Below are 19,809 nucleotides of genomic sequence, written 5' to 3'. Positions count from 1 at the left end.
CGCTTCGAGCCAACCTCGACGATGGGATTGGCATTCTCCTTGTCCATCTCTCCGGCGGAGGAAGAGGAAGAGGAAGAGGGAGAGGGAGAGGGTTTTTGCTTTGGAGAAGATGATGGGACGTGGGAGAGAGTTGGCGATGCGTGAGCGAGTGAGAGTGACAGAGACAGTGGGAGGAGGCGTCTATAAAGGCGAGGGTGGTTAATGCGACCCGCGTCCTACGCGTGCACGGGTGCACGTCACGCACGTCTTGGACTTACGCAACGCGACACGCGTCCACGATTGCACGTCTCGACTTCTCCACCGCGACCCGCGTCTACGCGTCAACAATTGCACGTGTCCTCGAGTCTAACCCTGGAAATTTAGATATACTCAGGTATACCCTCGAGTCTTATACTAGCATTTTTTGTGTGCTCAATTTTCCCCTCGAGTGCTAATACTGGCAAGTGCAATATACTCAGTTTTACCCTCAAGTGGCTGGTCAACAGAGAGTCAACAAATGGGATTAACTAGTTAAATGAGTCATTTAATGTGCAAAAAAATCCTAAAAAGAGTGGCACTTACTCATGGAGTCTTTACCACAAATTGACACTTCTCAAATCATAGATAAATCATAGATAAATCAAGTTTTACCACAAATTGCCACTTCTCAAATCACCTAGTAGCTATGAAGGTGCATGGTTTTCCACAATAAGCCCTTCCCAAAACAGCTTCCCCCAAATCATACTTTGTCTAAATGAGGCCACAATTCTCACACTCGATGTATATTGGTATTGCAAATAGTTTGAGGTAGGCCAAGATGGGTTTCATTGTACAAAACACGCATTTTCCATTTTTTAAATCTCATATTTGAATCCCTTAGTCTATTTACTACTCGGGTGCCCTTGGTTTCTTGATAGTACTCGGCTTTGCCCTCTCTCTTCACAAATTCTCGCAGACGTGCATCATCGCTCCGATTGGTCTAGCCCATGTCACGCGGATCGTGCCCACCGACCGTTGATCGTATGATATAGGGAACGGGCAGGATAACCCCTCTCTCTCTTTGTTGGCGGTTAATTAGCTTGTCGAAGGGCGGTTTTCACGTATTATTTTTCACGCGCTAAAAATTATAAACTGTTTTAGGCGTTATTTTTCACGCAAAAAATGATAAACCATCACCGATTTGTTGTTACCATTACTTTTCACGCAAAAAAAATGATAAACCATCACCGATTTGTTGTTGCCATTACTTTTCACGCAAAAAAATGATAAACCATCAACAATTTGTTGTAGCCATTACTTTTCACGCAAAAAAAATGATAAACCATCACCGATTTGTTGTTGCCATTACTTTTCACGCAAAAAATGATAAACCATCAACAATTTGTTGTAGCCATTACTTTTACGCAAAAAATGATAAACCATCAACAATTTGTTGTTGCCATTACTTTTCACGCAAAAATATGATAAACCATCACCGATTTGTTGTTGCCATTACTTTTCACGCAAAAAATGATAAACCATCAACAATTTGTTGTAGCCATTACTTTTCACGCAAAAAATGATAAACCATCAACAATTTGTTGTAGCCATTACTTTTCACGCAAAAAAATGATAAACCATCAACAATTTGTTGTAGCCATTACTTTTCACGCAGAAAAAACCTAATTTGTTACAAAAGCTGGTTTCGAGTGAGACCTAACCAAGTTTGGCATACATGATGGCATACCTATAACAACAAGGAATATCTAAAAGGGAAAGTTTCAGAAAATTTAGGGTGAAAATGATGCCATACATGATGCTCGTTTTTCGAGGTTTTGACCCGAAAATCAATTGGGTATTGTAAAGGGAAATAAAAAGTTCGAAAAATGTAAAAACGAAACAATCTATCTATCTATGTATAGAAGATCAGCTGTATGAAATTTGAGGTTATTTAGAGAAGGTAGAAAAAATCACCTTGTTAGAAAAGCTGGTTTCAGCGAGACGAAACGGCATGCGCTTAAGCAAAGTGATTTTTCGAACATCTCCAAATGACCCCAAATTTTCCATACATTATGCCATACGTGTAACAACAAGGAACCCTATCTAAAAAGTGTCAAAAAGTTTGCCCAACCGTATAGCTCTATCAAAAAGAACCTCACCATGGCGCTAGTATAATTTTGGGATAGTTACAAACTTTCGTTACCTAACCTTCAACATGAAACTTGTTTCAAATTCATTTTGGCCTACAAGAAACAAATCCCAACTTGATTCGAGCACCACAGCCTCCAAACGATGCCGATGCCGATATCGGCATGGTCGAACGGCTATGCTCGCCGCCACTCGCTAGGTCAACGTCGGGATGCACCCTCAATCCCGTCCCCTCATTCGATCACCGACACACCGGAGATACCGCCGAGGCCAATGCCGAACGTACATGCTGGTGCCAATGCCGATCATGCATGCACGCCGCCGTGGGCACGGCCACGCCGACCCGCTATGCTCGGACGCCACGGACCGCCGCGAGGTCTTTCCCTTCGCCACCACACTCTCCTAGCACCCACCTATACACGCCGTAAAGGAGAGACACTAGTTTTCTCTACATTGCTCGCGTTCGTGTCCGACACGGTCAGTCAAAGTTTTGAGGTGGTCGTCGATGTCGTCGACCATTTCTTCTCTTCTTTGCATGGTTAAACGCGTCTAGTTCATATCTATCTAATGCATCTGGTCTCGCCTCATGCAGTTCTTTGTGGACGTCGATCTCATCTCGGCACCCCGCATGCCACCTCCTCCGTGCCATCGCTGTAGAGCTCCGTTTAAAAATCTAATCCTACCCGTGTATTGCCCCTTGTATCAGCGTCATGGCCGTACTTGTCATTTGATATACCGAAGCCCCACTCGTTCGCGTTTTGGTCGGGGATACAGCGATGCTTACGGTCAAACAAAGATGGATGGTCCGACGTGTCTTTGCAGGCTCTACGTGGCCCCACTAGTCAGAAGATAACGGTCAACCGTCGGGCAACCGGCCGTTACATCACGTGTGATGGTTTCAGACAAACGCTTGGGTAAAACTGAGGAAAAACTAAGGAGCTGGGGAAAACTGAGCACAACTAAGGACCCGAGGGCACGAAAATAGAAATCCCTTTTTTTTAATCCTACTCTGTATCCCCTACAAAACGGAAGCTATGATATGAACTTCTTACTGGAGTTTTCAAGAATGTAAACTTGTTGTACTTAATTGTATTCATGCAAATCCATCTATGATATATATACATTTCTTTATTGTATTCGTCTAAATTAAGCTTGTACTTTCTTGTACTTGAGTTCCGTACTTCCTATGTTGTGTGATTTGTACTTTTTTTTTTGCTAGTCTTTGTTGTTGAGGCTGTACTTCTTTAACTGACAGGCCAGTTAACGGCCCAGTCGGGCTTTTCTGGCCCAGTAAGCATGCCTGTACGTGTGCAGTTTTTTTTGCGGGGGTGGGACTTGTACTTCCTTGTGCTTCTGTCTTGTACTTTCTTTGTGCTTCTATTCTTGTACTTCCTTGTAGTTCATTCCTGAACTTCCCTTTTGTTTTGTTACCTGTAAGACAAATTAGTTGTGTATTCATATATCAATTTTTCCGTGTTGTACTGCCATTCGATGTCAGCTTGTACCTTCTTTTTATAATTCATGCTAGAAATTGATGTCTCGGTCCTACCCAGGTATTTTTATTTTTGTTGTATATTTTTTAATATTTTTTTAACAGATTATGTACTTCCTATTTGAGTTACCTCGTACTTCCTGTTAATATATATCGTACTTCCTACTGTTTTTTTGCTGATGTTTGCTGATGCACAGACTTTTGATTTGTAGTAAACAAATTACTGAATGGAGTAAACCAAGATCATTTTTCCATTTTTACAGATGACTACTGAATGGGAAGTAAACTTAATTACAATATTGTAATTTATTTTCTATTTTTTTATGCTAACTTATTTCTGGTGCTCCTTCTTAGTGTTGGTGGCGTTGGTTCATTTCCTTCATCCTCGTCTTCCGCTTTGTCATCATCATCTTCTTCTTCTTCTTCTTCTTCTTCTTCTTCCTCTCCCTCGTCATCCTCTTCTTCTTCATCTTGTTCCTCTTCCTCTTCCTTATTCTCTTCTTCTTCCTCTTCTTCTTCTTCTTCTTTCTCCTTCTTTTTTTGGTCTTGTTAGCACTTTCTTCTTCGATTTTCCCTTTAGGTTCAAGCCATTTTTCACAGGGCAAGTAAGAGAGTTGTGGCCTGTTCCATATTTTTTACACCCTGAACACATTTTTCTTCTTGGAGCTTTTATTTTACTTATAGCCAGTTGTTTCATTACTCTAGGATCTTTTGGACAAGATCTAGAGTTGTGTCCCGCTTTCAGCTTGCATATACCGCAAGTGTTCTTCCCTTCCCTCTTCACATTCTTCTCGCACCTTTTTCTTCATAGCTCCCGGAGGTTTAGAGCCACCAGGTTCCTTATTCTCGCTTCCTTTAGTTTTGGACTTAGGTGGTGGTAGTATAACCCTCTCGCGGCATACTTGTTACCATCGTTGTCGGGCTGATCATCTTGCTGGTTAGGACAATCGGGATATGTCTCGTTGGTTTTCTCGTCCAAAAGTGAGTTTCTTCGAGCTCAAACTCATCAATATCTCGGGCACTCGGCCTGAACCATCTTCATCATTATCTGGTGTTGACGAACCCATTGCATCAAGTTCGTCATACGATGGATCGAGACCAACTTTTGCTCTTGCCCGCTGTTCTTCTGAGCATGTTGCTTTCCTAACAACTTTCATAGCCAGCTGTAGTACTTCATTTTGCTGGTACAGATACGAGGTTCCATCAGAAGCTTGTGTCTTGTAATCTCTCCTATCAAAAGTTCCTCTATGTCGCGCTCCATTAGTGTACCTCCTTAGTATGTAACTGACTGGAATGCTATCAACCCTCAGGTGGTCCAGCAGGCATAAAACATGTAGGCGTAACAGTCCTGTTGTAATAAAATGAAGTTTCAATCCATTAGAAACGGTAAGAAGTGCAAGTATGGGTGAAACAGAAGTTTAAGTCACAAGGTAACAGAAGTACGAGTTTTTGTTTTTTTGTTTTTTTATAATGTTTTTGTACCTGTGTGTTCCCATAGCAGACACTCGCACCTGTATTCGCCTCCAATAGGATCTGCAAGTACTCTGAACTGATGGTTTGACCAAGAAAAGTCGGTTGTTGGTTGGTGATAGGTCACCGGATAATTGTACTCATCAAGTTCGGGGTAGTCCGGGTTTGGTTTTATGCGGAAGAGTGTGCTTTTCTTCAGCAGAGCTCGCAACTCTTTGAAAACTGTCTTCGTATAAAGTTGCTGGAATTGATGCTCAAATCCATAATGGGTTCTCTTATTTGTTTTTGATCGAAAAGAGGACACAACACATTTTTTTAATCTTTTATGAAGAAAAGATAACAAGAATGCTAACACGAAGCACAAGATGTGTAGTAAATGTTTTTTAAATTAAGTACTCGTATTGCATATGTCTTTAAATTTTCTCGCTCGTCTCCTTTGGAATATTAGTTTGGTAACTTGTTCCGCAAAACGGTTCGGACCGAGCTTCTCATTTAACGAGACTACGCTTTAGGGATGCATTCATGCTTTCGAGCGCTGAGTAGATGTCATTCTTGCGCGTAAGACGTTCTTGAAATAGGCTGAGATCCACTCCTCCCCGATTTCCCGTAGCTGCAACATCATGGGATCATCGTGCGGATTGTATTTGTCAAGTAGATTTCGCCAAGCGTGTTCAAATTCCGTAGGCATGAGTGGCCAATTCAGGATTGCTGTAAACTCAGCCTTGAAGGTCAAATACTTCTTGTACAGACTTGAAAAGTGTAGGTGGAATTTTTTCATCATATGCCATCGGCATAGTTTATGCAGTGTTTTAAAGAAAACACGAGGGATTTCTTGTGCCATGGACGGGCATTGGTCTGTAAATAAAAAGAAGGTGTCTACAAATCAATACATAAGTGAAGCAGGCAAATTTAAATTTCGGTTCATATGTATATTTTTTACTATGCTATATGTTCTCACAGAAATATGCAAAAGAATGTGCGTAAACAGACCTGTTAAAATTATTGTGGGCTGCTTCCCATTCATGCACCTTAAGAACGTTCGAACAGCCAATAAAATGAGTCTTCACTTTCATCCCCGACAAGAGCACAAGCAAAAATAGTGGATCGCAGGTGATGGTTTACTCCGACAAAGACACCGAGGGGCATTCTCAGTGTCCGTTTGTTTTGTATGTTGTATCAAATGTTATGCAATCCCCAAAATCCTCGTATGATCCCCTACAGCTTGCAGGAGCCCAAAATATATTCTTTATACGGTTTTCCTCATCAAGCTGAAAATCGAAGAAAAACTCTTTGTTGCAAGCTTTCATCCCTCCAAAGTAAGACAGAAGCTTATTAATGTCGTCCCTAATATCCTCTTGGGAATTTATTGCCTTCCTGCAATTATATGGATGGAAGTACAGATTGCTTTAGCATGAAGTACAATCGTACTACAGTCGAAAGTACATGGAAAGATAGACATGCAGTAACAAGAATGTTTTTTCACACGTTAAGTACAAAGTTATCATAAATGGAATTTGAGGTTCAGAAACAACTTCATTTCTAAGTTGAAAAGAGCAAAAAGGGTAGAGTGTTGCTTTTACCTGTTTAGCAAGTCGCGCCCATGAAATGTTAAGTACTGCGCGCCTCCCACCGATGAATATAGGATCGACAAAATTATCAGATGAGATACATTCTCAAACTACAGGAACTTTACAAATTCCAGCAAAGAAGGGTCGAAATCTTTATGAGAATGTAGGAAATTCATCATGATGGGGCTTTAAATCATATGGTGGTTGTGTTCGAACTTTATATTCTCAATTACATAAGTCTTGTCTACCTTCTCCTTTACTCTAATACCAGCAAGGCAACCACATCGACTAGTGGTTTTATCACGCAGGCGATCAATTTCTGCAACAGTGCTCTCGTAATGACCTTGGCAGTTGCAGTATAGGTATCGATTGGCACCATTGTGCTGTCCAGTTCTGACTCCAAAACCAGCATGCCTTGCATATCTGTTGTAAAATATTTTGGCTGCCTCGAAATCTTTGAATACCATTTTTATCTTTGGTATTAGATAATCTGGAAGATCATTATCCTGCAAAAACAAAAAAACAATAGTACATTAGGCAGTTCAATGATAAGTACAAGTATCATAAAAAAGAAAGTACAAGTATAATGTAGCAACAAGTACAAGTCTGATACAGCAAGATGTTCAGAAACTAAATTTCTTCAAATGTACTCACATGGTTGTAGCGACGTTGCTCCACTGGGGTATCTGCTTCTTCTTCAGGGAGTATTGGGCAAGGCGGTGTCACCAATGATTTGTGTAACAATGGATCTGACGGGTCATGGCGTGGTAATCTAGATGACGAGGGTCGTACAGGGTCACGAGGAGGCAATCCAGAGGACGAGGGTCGTACAGGTGCACGTGGAGGAGGAAATCCAGAGGATGAGGGATGTACAGGTGCACGTTGAGGAGGAAATCCAGAGGATGATGGACATACAGGTGCACGTGGAGGAGGAATTTCAGAGGATGAGGGACGTACATGTGCACGTGGAGGAGGAAATCCAGAGGATGAGGGACGTACATGTGCACGTGGAGGAGGAAATCCAGAGGATGATGGATGTACAGGTGCACGTGGAGGAGGAAATCCAGAGGATGATGGATGTACAGGTGCACGTGGAGGAGGAAATCCAGAGGATGAAGGTGCTGTTGTTTCAGGTACTTCTGGTTCCCTACTAGTCATTTTGTAGGCAGTAGACTTATGTTGATTTGAATGTGCATATCCATTATATTGAATATGATCTGGAGGATGTGTAGCACCAACCTCAGCAACCTTTCTAGCAGGTCGTCTAGTTGATAGGACACGTGCAATATTCAGGATATGTGGTGGCACAGCGAGGCCCTGGATTGTAAGGAAATTGTGACGTTGTTTCGTTTCAGCCCTTCCGTTCGTATCACAATTTGTTTCCGGACTATACATGTCTAAGTCTAATCCCATTGTAAAAGGTGAGTAGCCGATGACAAAGAAGTTGCGTGGAATTTCAGGAGTCACCCATCGCAGAGGTTTTGGATCAAGCTCAACCTCACTTCTTTTTTTCGCCTAGCCATTGATTCATCCTGCGATAGTAGAATATCAGAGATTTATTCCAATTAGAAATGGCAGTACACATATCACAATTATAACTTGGATCAAATAACTAGTTCATGAAAAAAAGAGAAGTACTATTATGGAGAAAGAGAAGTACAATATAACCAACATTAGCAGTACAAGATAACTAAATACAACACTCAGAGGTTACTAAGTACAACTAGCAAAACAGAGAAGTACAGTACACAGGCATTACTAAGCTCAAGTGCTAAGTTCAACTAGCAAAAAACAGAGAAGTGCAGGTCAACAGGATTACTAAGTACAACTAACAAAACAGAGAAGTACAGGACAAAACAATAAGCTCAATTTGCTAAGTTCAACTAGGTAAAAACAGAGAAGTGCAGGTCAACAGGATTACTAAGTACAACTAGCAAAACAGAGAAGTACAGTACACATGCATTACTAAGCTCAATTTGCTAAGTTCAACTAGCAAAAACAGAGAAGTGCAGGACAAAAGGATTACTAAGTACAACTAGCAAAACAGAGAAGTACAGGACAAAACAATAAGCTCAATTTGCTAAGTTCAACTAGCAAAAAACAGAGAAGTGCAGGTCAACAGGATTACTAAGTACAACTAGCAAACAGATAAGTACAGTACACAGGCATTACTAAGCTCAATTTGCTAAGTTCAACTAGCAAAAAACAGAGAAGTGCAGGTCAACAGGATTACTAAGTACAACTAGCAAAACAGAGAAGTACAGGACAAAACGATTTACTAAGCTCAAAGAGAAGTATTGGAGTTGCGGTAGAAGCAGAGAAGTACAATAAGCATACAGAATAAGTACAATTTCAATATTCGGCAAGTACAAGCAGAGAAGTACACTGAGCAGGGCAAGTACAAGCAGAGAAGTACACTGAGCAGTTCAAGATTATAGTTTCTAGTTCTACAACATTGTCTCACCTCATTTTGTTCAGATGTACTTCGTTTCAAAGGTGTAACCGCTGCGGATATACAAGTTTCCCTTATTTTATCTCGAGAGCAAAGTAGATTTGTGAGCAAATCGAGGTGAAGATCTTGTAGGAACGACATCTTCAACTCTTTTCGATCGAATCCGCATCTTCTTAGATTTTGGATGATCCATTTGCTTTGGATTTCTTGAATTTGCGAGAGAAGGATTCCAAAGCTGAAGAATTTTCAGAGATTCCTCAAGAGACTCGCCGGAGAAGATGGGGGCGCGCCAGAGAAGAATTCGGCCGGAGAAGAATTTGGCTCGCCGGAGAAGAATTCGGCCGGAGAAGAATTTGGCTCGCCGGAGAAGAAGATCCCGTGTGCTCGGGCGAGCTCGGTCGCTCCGCACGAGCTCGGTCGCCGCGCGAGCTCGGTCGCCGCGCGAGGTCGGTCGCCGCGCGAGCTCGGTCGCCGCGCGAGATAGGTCGCCGCGCGAGGTCGGTTTCCGCGCGAGCTCCGTCGCCGCGCGACGGCGCCGGAGGCGGGAGGCGGGGCGGAGGCGGGGTGGAGGCGGGGTGGAGGCGGGGGGAGGGCGCGGGGTGGCGGCGGAGGACGGGGTGGAAGCGGGGCGGGATCGAGGCGGGTGGATTTTGGTCGGGCGGGGGCTCGGTCGGAGCGGGCCTTTCGGCCGGAAACCTTATATAGGGGCGGAGATGCTCGGAATAATATTCTGAGCACCGGTTTCGTAATAGTGTAACCCTATATATATATATATATATATATATATATATATATATATATATATATATATATATATATGAAAACAGTTAATCTGAACAAACGAATTATTTCATACATAGAAAAAATACACTAAAATTGATAAACATAAACACACACAAAGCGAGTTCACTGTCCTCAATTTTCCTTGCCTTTTAGACAAAAGAAAACATTTAACTTAAAGAAACTAGGAGAGAAGTTCATCTCGGCATCTGCATCATATCTGTTGAGATACATATCCTTGTATATCCGGATGTGTATCTTCTGTAGTTAGGTATAGTGATACATATCTTTGTATTTATTATTGGGCCCGCCTCCTTCCTTGTATAGTCGAGGATGTGGCCTATATATGTAACGCCATATGCACCCAATCAATACATTGTGAGTTGCATCCCTTTCTACATGGTATCAGACACCTATCGTTCCTAACCTAGCCGCCGCGCCCCTCTCTCCCCACGCGCCCCGCCCCACCCTCCAACCCTAGCGCCGCCGCCCTTGTGCCGCCGCTGCGTGTGCTCCTCCTCACGCCGTGCCGCCGCCGCACCTGCAGCCGCCGCCGCGCCTCCCTCCCCAACCCCGCGCCGTCGCCGTCTCCCGCACGCGCGTCGTCATGTCGTCGGTCTCCAACGGCAGCAACCCCTTCGCCTACAACCCATGGGCGGGGGTCATCTACGCCTACAGCATGCCGGTGCCGCGCCCGCCGACTCACCAGGCACACTTCACCGCGACACCTCCCTACGCCTCGGCCTTCACCGCCCCCCGCCCGTCCTACGCCCCGGCCTACCACGCCGCGCCCACACCTGGCTCTTACGCCGGTGGCGGCAACTGGTTTATGGACACGGGCGCCTCGTCTCACATGGCTGCTCACCCGGGTAACCTTTCCCATTCTTTTCCCACTTCCACCGAGTCTCGCATCATTGTCGGTAACGGCGCCGGTCTTCCTATTTCTCACATTGGTTCTGCTAATTTTCCTTCTACTTCTAAACCACTTGTCTCTTAATAATGTCCTTGTGTCTCCCCGGCTTATTCAGAATTTAGTTTCGTTAAAACTCTTTCTCGTGACAACTCGTGATTGTTGAATTTGACGCGTTTGGTTTTTCTGTTAAGGACGCCCGCACCCGGATGGTCCTCCATCGATGTGAGAGCCCCGACGATTTGTATCCGGTGATGTCGTCTTCCACCCCCGGCGCCGCACTTCGTGCTCTCTCCGCAGGAGTTGATCTTTGGCATGCTCGTCTTGGACATCCCAATGCCAACACGCTTCACCAAATAATGAGGGGTTTTTCGTTTTCATCTACTAAACAGTCTTCACATAGTTGCGAAGCATGTCGTCTTGGTAAACACGTTCGTCTTCCTTTTAGTCGGTCTTCCACCGTTGCGTCTTTTCCTTTTGAGTTAATTCATAGTGATGTATGGACCTCTCCAATCCCGAGTAATTCTGGTCTTCTTTATTACCTAGTTATTCTTGATGATTTTTCTCATTTTGTGTGGACGTTTCCCCTCCGTAAAAGTCCGATGTCGCCACCACTCTCACAGCCTTTTACGCCTATGTTTCCACCCGGTTCGGTCGCCCCATCCACGCCCTACAAGCCGACAACGGAAAAGAGTTTGACAATGTCGCCGTCCGCACCCTACTCTCCTCTCACGGCACTATTTTCCGTCTAACCTGTCCATACACGTCCCAACAAAACGGCCGCGCCGAGCGTATCCTCCGCACACTCAACGATCGCGTCCGCACACTCCTATTTTACAGCCATGTTCCCCCCACCTTTTGTCCTGACGCCTTAGCCACCGCCACCCTCCTTGTCAACCTTCGTCCGTGTCGTCCCCGCTGGAACTATGCACCTCATCACCTCCTTTACGGTTCCCCTCCATCCTACGACGGTCTTCGAATTTTCGGTTGTCGTTGTTATCCTAGTATCGCCGCCACCACTCCTCATAAACTCGCCCCTCGTTCCGTTCCGTGTGTTTTCCTCGGCTACCGGCTAACACCAAAGGCTACCGCTGCTATGATCCGGTTTCTCACCACGTCATCACCTCCCGGCACGTGTACTTTGATGAGCATTGCTTTCCTTTTGCACAAAGACAGGTGGTCGCCACTCCTCCTTCGACTACTGATGGTCCCCGGCGTCGACCCCCTGCAGGTCCGCCAGCTGCAGTGCCCTCGAGCTCGGACTCGGGCACTGCCTCGTCGTTCTCCGCCGCGCCCTTGAGCTCTGGCTCGGGCGCTACCTCGCCACCCTCTGGGTCACCCTTGAGCCATGTCTCGGGTGACCCCACGTCGACACCCGCGCCAACACCTGCGCCGATGCCCGCCTCGACGCCGCCTGCGTCGCCCTCGAGCCTCAGCTCGGGCGCCGCGCCGTCTTCGCTGGGCGACGCCCCTTCGTCGGGTTCATCCGTCTCGACGCCGCTTGCGTCGCCCTCGAGCCTCAGCTCGGGCGCCGCGCCGTCTTCGCCAGGCGACGCCTCACCTCCGCCTCCGCCTCCTCCGCCGCCGGCCACGGGGCCCCTCACGCGCGCCCGTGCAGGGATTCGCGTCCCGAGCACGCGGTACCCCTCGGACGAGTACGTCTGCACCGCGTCGACTTCCGCGCCTTCACCATCCACGCCATCGCCCCTACCCGCCTCTGCCCGGGTTGCTCTCCGCAACCCGCAGTGGCTTGCGGCCATGCAGGATGAGTTCGACGCCCTGTTGCGGAACCAGACATGGACGCTTGTTCCCCGACCCCCTCACGCCAACATCATCACCGGGAAGTGGGTCTTCAAGCACAAGTTCCATCCGGACGGTACTCTCGACCGTCACAAGGCGCGGTGGGTGGTTCGTGGCTTTCGCCGGCGTGCCGGCGTCGACTTCACCGACACCTTCGCCCCGGTTGTCAAGCCCGGGACGATCCGCACCGTCCTTCGGCTCGCGGTCTCCCGCGCGTGGCCCGTGCACCGGATGGATGTCTCCAACGCCTTCCTTCACGGCCATCTCGAGGAGCAGGTCTTCGCCGGCAGCCCACGGGTTTCATCGACAGCACCCACCCCGACCATGTGTGCCTGCTCTCGCGCTCGTTATACGGGCTCAAGCAGGCCCCACGCGCCTAGTACCAGCGCATCGCAGCGTTTCTTCACCAACTCGGCTTCCGCTCCACCCGCTCTGATGCCTCGTTGTTTGTGTACAACAATGGCACCACCACCGCGTACTTGCTGCTCTACGTTGACGACATCATCTTGACGGCCAGCTCGACGGACCTGCTGCGACAGATCACCGGGCGTCTTCGTGCTGAGTTTGCCCTCAAGGACTTGGGGCCCCTGCACTACTTCCTCGGCATCGAGGTCGTACGTCGCACCGACGGCTTCTTACTTCATCAGCGTAAGTACGCCCACGAGCTCCTGGACCGTGTCGGTATGCTTAATTGGAAACCCGCGGCCACGCCTGTCGACACGAAGTCCAAACTCTCCGCCACGGATGGTTCGTTGGCCACAGACGCGTCACTTTATCGCTCCATCGTCGGTGCCCTGCAGTACCTCACCTTGACCCGCCCCGAGCTGCAGTATGCTGTCCAGCACTTGTGCCTTCACATGCATGCTCTGCGGGATCCTCATTGGGCTGCGGTCAAGCGGATCCTCCGCTACATTCGTGGCACCATGGACTTCGGCCTCTCCCTCCACGCCTCCACCGCCACGGACATCGTCGCCTACCCGGACGCCGATTGGGCAGGCTGCCCCGACACGCGTCGCTCCACGTCTGGCTACTGCGTCTACTTCGGACCTTCGCTCATCTCCTGGTTGTCTAAGCGACAACCCACGGTCTCTCGCTCCACCGCCGAAGCGGAGTACCGGGCTGTTGCTAACGCGGTTGCCGAGGTCTCTTGGTTGCGGCAACTCCTCGTTGAGCTCTCATGTCCTGTTGCCAAAGCCACCGTGGTCTATTGCGACAATTTCTCCGCCGTCTACCTCTCCGCCAACCCGGTCCACCATCGCCGCACCAAGCATATTGAGCTGGACATCCACTTTGTTCGGGAACAGGTGGCCCTTGGACACATTCGAGTACTTCATGTGCCCACCTCCCAACAATTTGCGGATATCATGACTAAGGGTCTCCCTACGGCGTCATTTGAGGAGTTCCGGTCCAGTCTATGCGTTCGACCAGGCGACGCTTCGACTGCGGGGGGGTGTTGAGATACATATCCTTGTATATCCGGATGTGTATCTTCTGTAGTTATGTATAGCGATACATATCTTTGTATTTATTATTGGGCCCGCCTCCTTCCTTGTATAGTCGAGGATGTGGCCTATATATGTAACGTCATATGCATCCAATCAATACATTGTGAGTTGCATCCCTTTCTACAATATCCATCAAGCCCATAAAAGATCAATATTGTGTAGGAAATGTGGACTGAAGAATCTATTATTTCATTTGGTATATGTGAGTATGTGACAGGAGGTCTAACGAACTCTACCGTATTACAATGGTGCAATTACATATTGCAACCGTCTCATGTCAATCATCGAATCCCCTCTCTAGCAATCGCTCGCTTGAGCGCTTAGTTTCTGTCGGCGCGGAGCGCTCGCGCGAAAGCGTGACTCAATTCCCTTTTGTATCACGTAGTGTTTTAATTGCGTTCACACATGTTCACACTAACAGCTTGTATTACTTCTTTGCAAGTTGCATGCAACCAAGAGCGTTCACACTCCATGCATGCACATGCACAGAGCATCTCATGGATTTGCATTTAATGAGCCAACTTTTCAAAGACTGTTTCATAAGTTGTTGCATGCATACACATAGCATCTCACTCTTTTTTTTCAGCACGAGGCAGACTTGCAATTCTCTTTTTACAATTCCCTTTTGGGTTTTTTTTTCCGTACGGTAATTCATATTTAATGGGGTCCTTTTGCAATTCCCTTTTTCGGGCCAGTGGTTTTTAAGGGGGAAAATAACGGGTGGGAAGATCCACTTGCAACTCAAATGAACTACCACTTGCAACTCAAATTAAGTACTGTTTTAAGTTGTAAGCTAACAAAAGTTGCTAAAAAAATTCTTAATGAAAATTACTTTTTAGGGTTGCTAGGTATTTATATTTACCGTTGATAAATAACGGGGCACCGAGTTGATAACTTGTAAACAAAAAGGAGTCGCTACATATTTTAAATTAAATTAATTTTTTAGGATTGATATTTATTTATATTCACCATTGATAAATAGCGGGTCACCGGGTCGATAGCTTCTAAATTAAAAGAGAGTCGCTAAAATATTCTAAATGAAATAATTTTTAGGGTTATTGTTTATTTATATTTATCGTTGATAAATAATGAGGCACCGGGTTGATACCTTGTAAAATAAAAAAATGTTCGCTAAAATATTCTAAATGGAATACTTTTGAGGGTTGGTAGTTATTTATAATTATCATTGATAAATAACGAGGCACTCGGGTTGATAAATTGTAAACTAAAAAGAGTCGCCAAAATATTCAAAATAAAATAAGATTTTTAGGGTTGGTAGTTATTTATATTTGCTGTTGATAAATAACAGGACACCGGGTTGATAGCTTCTAAAATAAAAAAATATCGCTAAAATGTTTCAAATAAAATTAACTTTGGAGTTGATAATTTTATATATTTACCGTTGATCACTCAAGTACGGAGGGGTTGACTATTCAGATAGAGAGGGTTGATAACTTTTAGCCCGGAAAAAAGTTTCTCGAAACATATCAACATGGGTGCTAGTTTTGAAGATCTCGTCGAGTCAGATTTATTGGTGAAAGCGAATCTTAATTTGGAGTTGTCGTTTGAAAGTTAAAACGTTTTGAATTTACAAATTTGGAAAAGATTCCGCTGACATCAGCATATTCGTCTATTTGTGCATGCATGCATGCATGCAGAACTTTCCCTCAATAGCCTACACTAGGTTGATAATTTTATACATTCACCGTTGATCACTGAAGTACGGAGGGGTTGATTATTCAGATAGAGAGGGTTGATAACTTTTAGTCGGAAAAAAAGTTTCTCGAAACATATCAACATGGGTGCTAGTTTTGAAGATCTCGTCGAGATAGATTTATTGGTGAAAGCGAATCTTAATTTGGAGTTGTCGTTTGAAAGTTAAAACATTTTAAATTTTCAAATTTGGAAAAGATTCCACTGACATCAGCAGATTCGTCTATTTGTGCATGCATGCAGAACTTTTTCTCAATAGTCTGCACCAGGTTGATAATTTTATACATTCACCGTTGATCACTCAAATACGGAGGGGTTGATCATTCAGATAGAGAGGGTTGATAACTTTTAGCCCGAAAAAAAGTTTCTCGAAACATATCAACATTGGTGCTAGTTTTGAAGATCTCGTCGAGACGGATTTATTGGTGAAAGCGAATCTCAATTTGGAGTTGTCGTTTGAAAGTTAAAACATTTTGAATTTACAAATTTGGAAAAGATTCCGCTGACATCAGCAGATTCGTCTATTTGTGCATGCATGCAGAACTTTCTCTCAATAGCATTGACTAAGATTGATAATTTTATACATTTACAGTTGATCAGTCAAGTATGGAGGGGTTGATTATTCAGATAGAGAGGGTTGATAACTTTTAGCCCGATTAAAAGTTTCTCGAAACATATCAATATGGGTGCTAGTTTTGAAGATCTCGTCGAGATGGATTTATTGGTGAAAACAGATCTTAAATCGGAGTTGTCGTTTGTGAGATAAAACATTTTGAATTTTCAAATACGGATTTAGATTTGCTAACATGGCTTTCCCTAATTGAGCTGGGAGAAACCGATCGCTCATTCTCTTCCTGGCGATCGAGCGCCAGCTAGGGCCACCCGTCAATCATGCCCATTAAAAAGAACAAAAGGGAAAGAGAAAAGAAAAGATGCATAAAGAACAAAAGCGAAAGATTCACCCCTTAATTACCCGTCGTAGTCGACACATCGCCTAATGATCTGTTAGAGACCTAATTAGTTAGTAGTTCTTGGAGGAGACGGCGCCGGCGGTGGAGAGCGCGTGCTTGAACTGGTGGACGGCGCAGGGGACGCGGAGGATGCCCTCCTGCTTGTACCCGAACTCCTGCGCGGCCATCTCCAGCAGCGCCGCCAGCGACGGGTGCCGGAGCGCCTCCATCCGCACCACGAACCTCTCGGCCTCGTCGCCGTCGCCGTCGCCCAGCACCATCACTGGCACGCACCCGCGCGGCACGCCGCCGCTGCCGTCGCTCACCCGGTCCGAGAAGCTCAGCCGCCGAATCAGCTCCCTCATTGTCGCTTGATCGATTAAGCTCGCTGGCGCAGGTAGCTTGTTGCAGGTAGGTTAATTTTGAGGTGCTCCTGTGCATACGTGCGTGTGTGTTTGTGTTGCTTTGCTTGGCTTTGGCTTGTGGCTCTCCGGCCTTTTATAAGGTAGCGACGGAATGTTTGATTGGGTCATGACTGCTTTGTGCTTTGACGTCACCGTGTTGTGTGTGAGGAGAGAGAGAGACAGATCGAGCAAAATTATAGTGTTGTGTGGTGCCACTGCAGTCGTGGTTGGTGTCAACATCCAGTGGGTTCAAATATGTTGGCTATCATAAGCATCTTTTGAAGTTAAGACCGTGGAATTTGGAAAGGTACTTTCCTACTCCTGAATTACCCACTCAGCTGGTGAGTGTGCTTGAGTTTTAAAAATTCAAACGGCCGCTAGATTAGATTAACTAATTACTACTTCGAATTTCAAAAAAATCTAATTATTACTTCTAGAAGAAATCACGTTTAGTGAAAAACACTTCGTCCTGCCATTTCTCTCCGCCCCCTCCTCCTCTCCTTCGCCGCCGGCGCGGGCAACCGGGTGTTGCCTACGTGGTGCCATCGGCGGCGGGCGGCCTTTCCCCGCGAGCGTGGATCCCTGGCACGGCGCACGACAACCCGTGTTGGTGTCCCTCGGCTTGATGGCGGTCCGATGTGGCACCGTGAGACCCGTGTGTCGGGTGGAAAGAGACACGGCGGCACCATCGTTGGCGGCGGAGCGGCGAGGTCGGGGCCAGTGGTGGCGGCGCCGGCTCGGCCAGGAGCTGGGCCACTTTGGGCCCCATCTGGGCTGGGCAGGCCATAGGCCCCTCGTTCGAGTGCGGTAGGAGTCGAAAAAGGCACGTCGGCGATGGCAGGGTGGTGGCGACGCTACGGCCGGCCTTTTGCAGCTTGGCAGTGGGGACTTCACGGGTCAGTGTGGGCCCTGTCGGGTCAGTAGAGGCATAGTTTGTCCTTGCTTCCTCATCCAGTCAGTTGCCGCGAAGACGGTGGAGGTAGTTCCCTCCCACTGGCGGTGGTGTGCTACACCGGGCCCTCTTGTCTCCATTTTCCTCCTCTAGGCCTTGCACCGATGTCCAGAGGGAGATGGCGAGGATGACTTCAAGACTGTGGAGGCATGTGCTGGTGAAGGCAGCATGTCGGGTGGAGCTCGTTGAATCGTCCAGGGTGGTGGTTTTGGTGGTTGGGAGAAATCCATGTCAGCTCGTCTGACACTGACGTAGTGGTGCCTGAGGGTGCCGCCCTGCCTTCCTGGAGGGCGTCGGATGTACCCCCTCTCCATTCCCTTCCACGTACCGGGGAAACCATAGGATTACTCTGGACAGCAGCGGCGTAGTCGTCGTTGGTCTCCTTGTTGAAGGTGTTGTTTTGGTATGTGGCATTTCGGTGTGCTTGCATGGTTGGAATCCTCTGGAGGACACAACGGTTGCAGGTCGTCATCATTCTTGTCGAGCTGGTAGTGTCAACATTTGTTTTCTTTTTGTTCTTTCTCTGCAGTTTCTTTTGGGCTTGATTGTGATGCAGTGCTGGCATGCTTGTATCGTGTGGTTGCTATATTAATATAGCGGGACAAAAATCTATTACGAGGAACTAATTATTACTCCATACATGACATTTTTCCTCGTGGAAACATTTTACAAGAACTTATGCTTGCTTGAGATGTACATGTACTACAATAGTTTTTTTTGTGGGATACTACAGTAGTATATTAAACATGTAGTACATGTTCTTTTCCTGGAAATAAACACAATACTAATGCGTATAGATGAAACAAAAATGTCCTCCATACTATGACATATACGTGAGTTGCTGATGCGGAGTTTACTATAAACCTTCACATTGGAATTGAACTATCACTACAGGAACCAGTCAAGGTGCCGACGGCAAAATATCGGGGCCGTCGGCACAGGACTCGTTCCGGCCAGGCCAGCAAGTCAGCCGTCGGCACAGGTAAACCGTCGGCACATGAAGGTCTGTGCCGACGGCAACCGTCGGCACAGTTTCGGCCGTCGGCACAGCCTCTCCGCCGTGACGGCGAGCTAACAGCGTCAGGTCTGTGCCGACGGCAAATCCGTCGGCTCATATTTTAGCCCTGTGCCGATGGCAAAGCCGTCGGCATAGCTATTTTCCATTTTACCACATTAATCTTCAAAAAATCATAACTAAATCATTATAATTCAGAAAAATACAAATAATATATCAAAATTTTCAGAAAAATAAGTTCTATCTTGGAAAAATATCAAACATGGAATATTTAAAATATCTCAAAGAACCTTCTAAAAAATGAGCTATCATATCCGATGTTTTATGGCTTTCACACGGAACAAACAATATTATGGATAGAATCACGGCATAGTTTGTGATAATGTGCCCATATTCTGCACACATGTGCATCTTGAGATGTATTACGATGTTGCAGGAGGAAGTTTTCCATTTCATCGCACGAAAAAACCATTTTCCATTTTTGAGGTGTCGAAAACGGGGTGTTTTGTGAAGCAACCACCAAATTAAAGTTTCACATTGGTACCAACACATTTAAAAAAAATACTAGACCACATAAGATGTACAATTTCTTAACCGGTGTATCTGGAACCTTTCCGTCCACCCCACATGAAAAAGACAAATTACTGTCGTATTGGTAGGAGGCCGACCAGATTTGAACTACAGGTACATGA

General features: G+C 46.1%; 1 protein-coding gene across 1 annotated transcript; it reads right to left on the bottom strand.

Moving 5' to 3' along the window:
* Nucleotides 1-16,817: 16,817 nt before the first annotated feature.
* Nucleotides 16,818-17,111, bottom strand: LOC124684791 (auxin-responsive protein SAUR71-like). Its single transcript, XM_047219041.1, has one exon. It carries the CDS (start codon nt 17,109-17,111, stop codon nt 16,818-16,820), a length of 294 nt encoding a protein of 97 aa, XP_047074997.1.
* Between the last annotated feature and the right edge of the window lie 2,698 nt (nt 17,112-19,809).

This window comes from Lolium rigidum, chromosome 1 (genome assembly GCF_022539505.1).
Source record: "Lolium rigidum isolate FL_2022 chromosome 1, APGP_CSIRO_Lrig_0.1, whole genome shotgun sequence".
In the NCBI taxonomy this organism is placed as follows: Eukaryota; Viridiplantae; Streptophyta; class Magnoliopsida; order Poales; family Poaceae; genus Lolium; species Lolium rigidum.
The sequence above is the reverse complement of the archived record's forward strand: the minus strand, read 5'-3'. Positions and strand labels throughout refer to the sequence as shown.

What these genes read in the sequence shown, in the direction of transcription:
- LOC124684791 (XM_047219041.1), bottom strand. Translation starts at nt 17,111, where the DNA reads ATGAGGGAGCTGATTCGGCGGCTGAGCTTCTCGGACCGGGTGAGCGAC.